Source organism: Perkinsus marinus (genome assembly GCF_000006405.1).
Source record: "Perkinsus marinus ATCC 50983 genomic scaffold scf_1104296968648, whole genome shotgun sequence".
Taxonomy (NCBI): domain Eukaryota; phylum Perkinsozoa; order Perkinsida; family Perkinsidae; genus Perkinsus; species Perkinsus marinus.
Genome location: NW_003203093.1, coordinates 33,340 through 42,567, shown reverse-complemented (window position 1 = coordinate 42,567; position 9,228 = coordinate 33,340). Strand labels below are relative to the sequence as shown.

The 9,228-nt window shown below is 44.4% G+C and overlaps 3 protein-coding genes across 4 annotated transcripts in view; all 3 read left to right on the top strand.

The window, feature by feature from the left end:
• Nucleotides 1–4,106: 4,106 nt before the first annotated feature.
• On the top strand, nt 4,107–4,302 carry Pmar_PMAR008653 (hypothetical protein; the record flags this gene model as incomplete). Its single annotated transcript, XM_002768341.1, has 1 exon — nt 4,107–4,302. A coding segment is annotated over one exon (196 nt), but the record flags the coding sequence as incomplete, so codon positions are not given.
• A 638-nt stretch (nt 4,303–4,940) lies between these two features.
• Pmar_PMAR008652 (hypothetical protein) lies at nt 4,941–5,455 on the top strand (the record flags this gene model as incomplete). The annotated part of the gene is made up of 3 exons (XM_002768340.1): nt 4,941–5,057; nt 5,124–5,269; nt 5,397–5,455. Coding segments are annotated over 3 exons (322 nt in total), but the record flags the coding sequence as incomplete, so codon positions are not given.
• A 72-nt stretch (nt 5,456–5,527) lies between these two features.
• Nucleotides 5,528–9,228, top strand: part of Pmar_PMAR008651 (hypothetical protein) — a gene marked incomplete at its 5' end in the record, with an annotated part of 4,739 nt that continues 1,038 nt past the window's right edge. The window contains 11 exons of one of the 2 annotated variants that reach the window (XM_002768339.1): nt 5,528–5,614; nt 5,663–5,773; nt 5,831–5,908; nt 6,089–6,188; nt 6,376–6,474; nt 6,652–6,698; nt 6,756–6,868; nt 7,029–7,180; nt 7,373–7,443; nt 7,490–7,678; nt 7,725–8,075. In XM_002768339.1, the coding sequence (XP_002768385.1) occupies nt 5,528–5,614; nt 5,663–5,773; nt 5,831–5,908; nt 6,089–6,188; nt 6,376–6,474; nt 6,652–6,698; nt 6,756–6,868; nt 7,029–7,180; nt 7,373–7,443; nt 7,490–7,678; nt 7,725–7,898 (1,221 nt within the window). In that variant the 3' untranslated portion in view covers nt 7,899–8,075. Of the gene's footprint in view, nt 5,615–5,662; nt 5,774–5,830; nt 5,909–6,088; nt 6,189–6,375; nt 6,475–6,651; nt 6,699–6,755; nt 6,869–7,028; nt 7,181–7,372; nt 7,444–7,489; nt 7,679–7,724; nt 8,076–9,228 lie in introns of those variants that run through there. The other variant, XM_002768338.1, reaches the window with a different exon arrangement.

Sequence of the window (9,228 nt, the reverse complement as noted above, 5' to 3'; positions counted from 1 at the left end):
CATCTACCACATCGGTAGCAGTAGATTGCCTCGGACCAGTTTTATAATACATGTTTGCTCTCCTCAGCTGAGCTCGGCAGTTTTTTTATAAAATACAGAAGTTTATATTAAAACCGGGTAGAAATGTACAGAAACAAGTGATAATTTTTCCCAAGAAAATTCTCGAAAATTTCTAATTTCGCCGACAAATGTGTGCATATTTTCCCTCCGCACTGCCTCGGAAAGTTTATATGAAAGTTGTCGTATGTTTGCTCTTTTTACAGCATGTAGTTTATACGTGTTGTTACTGGGATTTCTATTCACCCAGTGTTCCCCCCAGCGTATCTTGAGGTTGACTATGGAAGATACAGATGAGGCCCAACATTAGCCTAATCGATACAGATGAGAAAGGGCAAGAGGAGAGTAAGGCGAATAACAGCATTTCTCAGGACACGTTCATTGGAGTTCCACGTTTTACGTGAAGTGGCGTAAAACTAGGTGAAAAACGCGATATTCGCGGTGATATGCAGTAGTAGTCTTGAAACATATTATTCACTAGTGTTTTCTATATCACTAGGGTAAAAGCCCACTGTAGTAAATATAAATTCATAAAAATGCATTTATGAAATTTTTATGAAAACCAACTCTGAAATTGAATTATTCAATTTGAATATCGTTTCTACACTTTTTCGAGAACTTTTCCTTAAATTTACAATTTTTTCACAATTTGGATTTTGTCGTTATTCTTTGGATTTAGTAATTTACCCAATTTTCGCCATTTTCATTGCATGCAAGTGCGAGTCGTTAGTAACAGAATCGATGTGGTAGTATAAAATACTGTTTGTATGTATTTGTGATTGTTATTCGCATTTGTGTAAAGCAGTGTTGTTCGCTTTCCTCAGCTGAGCTCAGGAGTTTCCTCACTAATTATAGAAGTTTATATGCACCTGAGGTCGACGTGTATAGGAACGAAATAATTTCCCGAAATTTTAGCAGAATTTTCAAATTGTTACCAACACATGTTGCAGACCATAGACAAATTTTCCGATTCTGATGAGCTTACAGTATTTCGTTCTTGAACTTACATAATAAACTGAATGAATTCGAAAAACGGTTGAGGTTTTACAGTTCATTCGAATATTTGCACATGGTCAACTACGCGTGTGTTGGTGACAATGAGGGAATCCTAGTTGGGTTTTTTGTACACTTTTACCAATAGCGTAGCGTTTGGAAGCTCTTGAGCTCAGCCGAGGAAAGCAGAAAAGTATACATTTCGATATTTAATAAAACAAGGCGAATTGATTACTCGTGTTGAACAGATTTCTGGGATTGATTTTTAGTTTGCATTTTAACTAATACTTTTGGTGTAGCGGTAGAGTGTAGTGATGTCTATCGGTAGGTCGTTGGATCTTTTCTGGTCATCGGCATTTTACTCTGTACCGTTATCTATGATTATGACTTTGATTTTTGACATTCCGTCTCTCATGAAACTATTCATGATTCATGCAACTGTCAGTCGTTTTTCCCGAGGAAAATGTGATTTTTTTGGCGCGTGTTTCTGGGAAATATATCTCTGGGGGTTTACAGTATACCCCGTAATGGAATCATTATACCCTATTCATATCTATTTATATGTTGTATTATTATATATTTGTGGGATTTCATAGTTTCACGTGAAGTGGCGTAAAACGGGGTGAAAAACGCGATACTCGCGGTTATATGCAGTAGTAGTCGTGAAATATATTTTTCACTAGTGTTTTTCATATCACTAGGGTGAAACTCCGATGTAACGTGGCTAAACGAAGGTCATAATATAATACGTTAGTAATAGAGTACAGTTGATATTATCTAGTAACACTAAAGGGTTATTAATATCTATATATAAATATATTTTTATTGATAATCAAATACTATGCTATGCTGTTATGAAAGTATGCGCCGTTTTCTTGGTGTAGGAAAAAGCTCTCGGTGTGTCGGGTTAGGATTGTTATCAGTTCTTCACCTAATACCATAAATGCTTCAAATAACCTGAATGCCCATACACACTCATCATCATCATCATCATCATCATCATCATCATCATCATCATCGTCATCATCATCATCATCATCATCATCATCATCATCAACAGACTCAGGGGGACAGGTAGTAAGAAAATGTTGAACGGAGTTTCATGCCAGTCGGTGAAGCTAATAGACATCAGACTTAAAAGCCATACATTTGATGCTTGTGTCCAGCACAGCGGAGCGAAGTGTTTCACGATGTGCATTATAACGGGTATACTGTGGAATTGATAAGTAATTGAAGGTACTATAAGCTGCATAGGTTTAGGCATAATGAGGCTGAGGGGAGAGGGGATCATGAAAGGTAGGCGTATCTTGAGGTTGACCGCGTAAGATACGGATGAGGTTGGTTTATGGTCACTTTAGGATACCCAAGGGAGCCTCTCCAGTCGAGTTGGCAGGAATGGCTGAGAGAATGGCAAGATATGCGCATCTGGCGGAATCAGAGGTGGACGTATCTTTGGAAATCTTCGCTGTGCGCAATGTTATTCGAAGCGACTTGTTGCCAGGCGATGAAGAGAGCGATGCTGTTGGGACTGCCAGGGGGTGGATGGTAATTTCGTGGCGCGTGACGGTGAGGGGATCCGCTGGTGTGAAGGTATCCAAATCCTTTAACTGGGCCGAGCTCACCGTTTGACGATCCAAGCATTATGCAGGGCTTGCCGGGAGGGAGTCCGAAGTACCCTTATATTGGGCCTCGGGTGAAATGCCGATACCAGGAATCGTACCCGGGACCTGCCGTGGTAGATCCATCCTGAATACGAATTTGCAGTTGGTATGCCTCCAACACTACCGCCTCTTTGGGCGTCGTCGTGCTCGGCGATGATGATCTCAGCTGCAGTTTCGCGCGCCCTGGTGATCGATAAATCGGAATTGGGGAAATTCATTTGATGGTCATGTGTTTTTGTAGTAATTTTCCGAAAAATTGTTTGGTCCTGGGATATTTTTGTGGCGCGCGGTAAAATTTGGTCAGTTTTTCTTTGAAATGCTACTAGCACCGATTTCGTCAGCAGAACGCAGGAAAGGGAAGACTCGTCATGGAGGTGTCGCAAGTCTGGTCCGAAGGGCCCAGAGGATCTCTTGGAGATGGTTGGACGAGAGTATAGGAAGGATCGAGAAACGCGTTAATGTTATCGAGAAATTGATGGTGGAAAATGTCGCGCGCCACGAAATTGTTGAGGCTGAACTTGAGAGCAGCAGCTTATTTCTGAGACCGTGGGGCGTTGAGGAAAAGCAAGGACGAGCAAGATTGCAAGATTTGCCTTTACGGAGATGTTTGCCTCCTCGGAAGGAGGAATTTCGTGGCGCGGTGACGCGTAATGTGAGAGCGGGGTCTGCATGCAGGCCTCGAGATGGACCGCCGCCGTGGCGTTGATGTGATTAATGTTGTTGATGATGATGGTATCGAGTTTAGTATGAGAATTGCCGTTGCCGGGAATCGAACCCGGGATCTTTAGTGGTGCAGGGTGCAGGAGTGGACCCGGGAATTTACTGCCCAGCGACCCATTTAGTTTGGCGAAATAACGTTTTGATAGCAATGGGGAAAATGTTACTAATGTGATGACATCTACATGGGAAAGTGATTGAAAAATGTGGAAAATTCAAAATGAGCTCTCCCCGGGAACATTATGGGTTTCTGGATGATTCTCTCTGCTACTGTGTTTCAGTTTGGCGTTGATCCGTTTCCCTGCGGCCACCGTCCCACCTCGGTCTGATGAATCCGTCCGGTCTGAATCCGATGGGGTTCTCTCGGGGACAGCACGAAAATGATGGACGGATTTGTCCGCCCCCACAGTGGCAGTATTTTCCCGCGCGCCACGAAACTCGTCAACCCGAAGTAAGATGCCTCTCGTCACAGATGTTTTGAAATATTAATGCATGTGTTTGATCCATTCATAATCGATCACCGTGGCGTGCGCTTTTTACATATTCACTTTTTATCGTAGGTACAAGCTCCTTCAAGAGTAACGTATACACGACCCTCGCCATCGTCATCATCATCACAATATGGGTGATAATTTCTATTCTGCTTCGCTCCGCTAAGAATAGTTGCATCTTTTTCAGATATGCCAGTGCTCCTCGTGTGCATCAGCAGCCGAATCATTATCAGCACCCACAGCAGCAGTCGGTGTATAGAATGCAGAGTGAAGGGATGATGATGCCTCCACCCAATCCCATTATAGGAGGAGGCGGAGGGGCTGTGCCGCAACAATCATTACGTCATTATCAACAGGATGGATATCTTCCAAGTGGTCAAGGAGTAGGTTTATCGTCCGGATGGTGTCTGGTTCGGATCTCACGAGATGCATTTTTCGCCTCTTTTATCTTTCTGTATTCCACCAAGTGAACACATGCGTTGTATTCCTTCACAGCATGCCACGCTGGTTGGATCTAGAATATCATTATACTTTTTTTATTAAATTTCGGAAATTTTTCGGAAAAAAAATTGAACGAAAAACTAATTCACGTGGTAGTAGGTTAACGGTTGAAATTGCATTTGAACATCAACCAACACTGGCGGAGGGCTTTCCAGTGCTCCCGTTATTCACTTTATATTTCCCGTTGTTCTCGCGGAGTTTCGTCTTGTGTATTCACCACAGACGATCTGACTTTATATTTTCTTGAGAAATTGCAGCAGAGTGGATGTTTGTATTTCCATGTCTACAGTACGGGTCAATTTGATACTATGCAAATGTGAAGAATGTGCGTTTTCTATTCCGGGATTAATGATAGTGAACAACTTGTCGCTATCATAGTCTCGAAAGGTTACTTTTATCACATCACATGTTCATAGCAATGTTTACATTGTTTATGCGATGTTATATTAATCTCGGAAAATAACACACATTTGCATATCACATTGACACGCACTCATACCGATTTTTGGTGTTTTCTCAGATCAACGATCGTGTTGTCGTTACTCCTCGTTCCTACGGTTTGCCAGGAGCCACACCTGTGAATTGCAACACCTACCATTCAGAATCAGTACATTATCCCACACCTAGAGGCGGCGGGGTAAGCATTATGGAGAGAATGGTTTTTTTATTATTATTTTCATACCATCTTTTTCTCACTTCCTAGGTTGCTTCTCGAGTTCGTCGATACCCCTCTGGAGCGGACGTGAGCTCCTCATCGTCATCTACCTGCGGATTTGCTCCGGCGAACGTCAGATCGCGCGAGCCAGTCTCAGCTGTTTATGGGGCCTATCGCCAATATGATGCCAGCAGGTAGGGAGGGATGCGTATCTTGAGGAATCTTTGGGTCGCGCACTATGAAGATTTCTGACTTCACACGAGATCACTGTTAGCACTATGGCTGAATTTTGTATCGGAGTTGGCATGCTTTCTCATTCAGTGGCAACTCGTATACGTACACCAGTCAGTCAGCGTTCAAGGCAACTACGGGGGCAATGCGTAAGGACCCAGGTTCGATCCCGGCACATGTCGTTTTTCCCTCGTCCAGGAAGCACAGCTGTTATACTCCTCATGGGCTCGTACAGTGAAGAGCTCTGTCTTAGCGCCAAGCAGGCCATCCTAATGGTGCCAGGAGTCATTGCTGTTACCACTCAACAAGTAAGGTCGCGTTGAGGAAATGCAAGATTGCAAGTGGATGATTATCAGGTTACATGGGCTCGAAAACAGAAGGCGTATGCGACTGTCTCGTTGGTCCGAGGGTTGAATTCTGCGATGCAGAACGCATTATTGAGAACACTGGAAGAAGCGGGAATTCAGGTGGGCGCTGGGGGAAAATATGCACATGTTCCACTAAGGAGCGTATTTTTTTCTTAGGCAAGTTCGAAAAATCTGCGTTTCTCGTTAACGAATGAGAGTTTTGAGCTGAAACTTCAACTAAGCATAGATGTGTTGGTGATAATATGAAAATTGTGAGGAATTCTCGAATTGTTTTCTGCATAGTTCTACCTTAATTTCAATATAAACTTCTACAATTAGTGAGGAAAATCCTCGGCCCAGTTGAGGAAAGCAAACACATATATTCCAATGCTGATTGCAAGTGAGCTCATATTGTCGATGTGTGTTTTTCTCTAGGGGCTAGTGATTGCTGAAGACACTCTGAAGGAACTTATAATGTCTTCGGCGAACGATGGATCGTCATCATCTCGGAATCAAGACAAGCAAAAACTAGAAGGTAAACATTTCCTCATTATTTACGATGTTTTTGTACTGTATTTTCAGCTCTGTCAAAAAAGTTTTGAATTTCGGGAAAAAATTTTGAAAAATTTCTGAATTCGTTTCTTGAAAAAAATCGGATAGGAATCCTTTCATGGGATTTGAGAAATTTTCGTTTTTCGGTGCATCTTGTAGTTGTGTGTTAGAGGAGCACCATGAGGCGATCATTGAGGCGGCGAAGACGATACCGGAAGGAACGGTATCAGCAGCAGTGGCTAGCAGACAGGCGGCGATGAGGGAATACAGTGAGAGAGGTGGCGAAGCAAGCGTCACGCGCCACGAAATTGCTCGAGAGAAATTTGACAGGTGTGTCGACGGACTCGATCGGGTCTGGAATACGGCGGCGAAGTCTTGCTGAGAGCCATGCATGTGAGTGGGATATGAAGAACGTTTTAGAGTGTGTGATTTATTCCGATCGTCAGTACTCGGCCAAGAGTCCCCTGAAGGCGGAGTGGAGAGGGCCAAGGAGGTGAGGAGCGTTGAGGAAAAGCAAGATTGCAAGTGGTGCTGAGTGATCCTCTTCCAGGCTCTTCAGATCGAACTACCGCATTTAGAAAGTGAAAGCTCAGCGCCAACCGTGACTTCAATCGAGCACGATTCGGAAAACTCTCGGGGGAGCGATAAGGAAAATGAGGGCGGGTAGTGGACAGTTAGTTGCATAATCGTTCGGGGCATCTTTCAACGATTATGTGTGTGAATTTTTGTCCGTATTCGTAGATGTGAATCTGAATCGGTGGCTATAACCCGTCTTGTTCTCGTGAGATGGAATGAGTAGTTATTCGGAAAGGTTGTGGTTCAGTGACAATCCCCGTTCGATTCCTGAGCTCGACGCTGCCAAGGTGGAGCCATCGCTGACACTACCACCATACGATCGGCAGTGGGTTCCTCTGTCGGACTTACCCCTCAGAGATAGGACGGGATCGTCAATGCGCAGGAGGAAAGATAGTGGAGGTAACGACTGGTCGCGGACATAGCCTACCGGTGTAGGAAAATATGCGCGGTTAGCTGTGTTGGTGACGGAAATTCTTGTTGGTTTTTTTATATACTTCTACCCCAAGTCGCGTATGAATTTCATAACGTAACTTTGGGAACTCCTGAGGTCAGCTGGAGAGACCAAATATATATTCTAATGCTGTACTCTAGATGCGAGCCCGATGAGCCCAGAGTACATTGAGACTGAGGAAGGAGCGAAGGACGCGGTTGGTCGGTGGCTGGTGAGTCGACTGGAAACGGCGCTAGGGTGTCAGTTGTGGTTTTCAGAGTGAGAGTCCTGATCGTTGCAGTGATGGAAGCAACTCAGTGATGCACCGAGACTCTTTTGATGACTCTTTGTCGGGTGGTGATGATGATAATGCATACTTGGACGAGTACGGCGATCCCACGAAGCAGAATTCGAATGCTCAAATGCAGTTCTTCAATCAGGCGGCGATGAGCTTTGGATACACTAGAGTAAGTGGCCTATGATGTGTTGGTTTGGCAAGATGGGATATCTCAGGCTTTGGGCATGCACGAGAAATTTGCAGGAGTTGTTACACTACATACTGGTGAAGATCACCCGTCAGAAGAAGCAGCGAAGGAAGCGACGGAAGGTTCGTCGAAAGGGAAAGAGCCTGATTCAAAACACTATTATGGCGGTTCGTGGTTTGGGGGTTGGCTCGGGAACAACTGAGACCCCCTGATCGACGCGCTATTGCATGCTTATACTTATCATATGCAGCATCGAGTTGCTTGAGATATGCTCCCTCAGTGTCTCTCTGGAGAGGAAGTGTTTATGATGATGTTGCCTAGTGTAAAGTGGTGTACTTTATCAACTACCATTGCTCCTATCGGCTGAACATCTTGCTGCAGTGGATCCGAATTGGTATCTAGATAATCCCTCTCATGTTGCGTTCGATGGATTGATCGAGGCCCCGAAAGAGTTTTCGAGGAAACACTCGGCCCGAAAGTATTGAATGGATTGAATGAATGATCAGCTGAGCAGAGCTGCTGAAACTTTGCTGTATAGTATGATACTATACATGACTCGAGATGCAGCTTTGCCGCCTTCCGTGACGGAAGTTCCCTGACCTAAGGTAGCTCGCCTTCAGAGTCTGAATCAGTGCAGAATCCATCTCTTACTATAAGGGATACCATAATGCTTAGTAAGCATACTAAGGTCGCAGAAGGCGGGCATTTGGGTTGCCAATATGAGTCAATCAGATGAATTTGGCGAGACTATCACGAGAACTGCTAAGGAACAAATACCCTTGTGCGCGTCCTACTTCTCGTGAACTCTTGATTGTCCAGCGATCGCGAGTGAAAGTCTGGCGAAAGTGAAACACTTCGAACGACTATCGTGACTCACGATTCGCGAGACGCATCATTCCAACAAACCCATACTTCGTTTTTAAAGTAGTGTGCTAGTGTATCTTTGGTAATTCCCAAATCGATCTTCATACTAGGAAATCTGGCATTCGATACTCTCGTTGCAACGGGGGTTTCTCCAATATCCCAATAGGATCATTGCACGAGTCAGCTCTGCGCTTTGCATGGTAACGAAGGAGGAAACCTTTGCTGTCTAGTGCTTTTTAGTAGATTGGCCCCCTTCAGGGATGAGGAGTATGTGGCGTAATAGTTGCAGCTGCCTCACTGAAGAGGTTGGTGGAGAACTCAAGAAGCCTCTACAGCGGTTCTGATCATCAGATGGAAAATCATTCGTTCCAGATTATCAACAGTGCTGTACAATGAATATGAATAATATCCATCACTCTCTATACCGCCTGGACCGATGATAAGCATCTAGTTGCAGCGACCTCCAAGATTCTCTTGTAACGCTCATCTCTCTCGTAGACGCTCCGATGCCGAATTTAATATGGAGTCATATTACGGGTATCTTCTCGTTCGATTCAGCGAAGAGAGCGTAGAGGCCTTGGATGTTGCTTATGCGAGCCTCCACCAGAGGTTGGCATTCTCTCGCGACCGACCGGCTCATTAGCACCACTAAGACCCTTTTGATACTA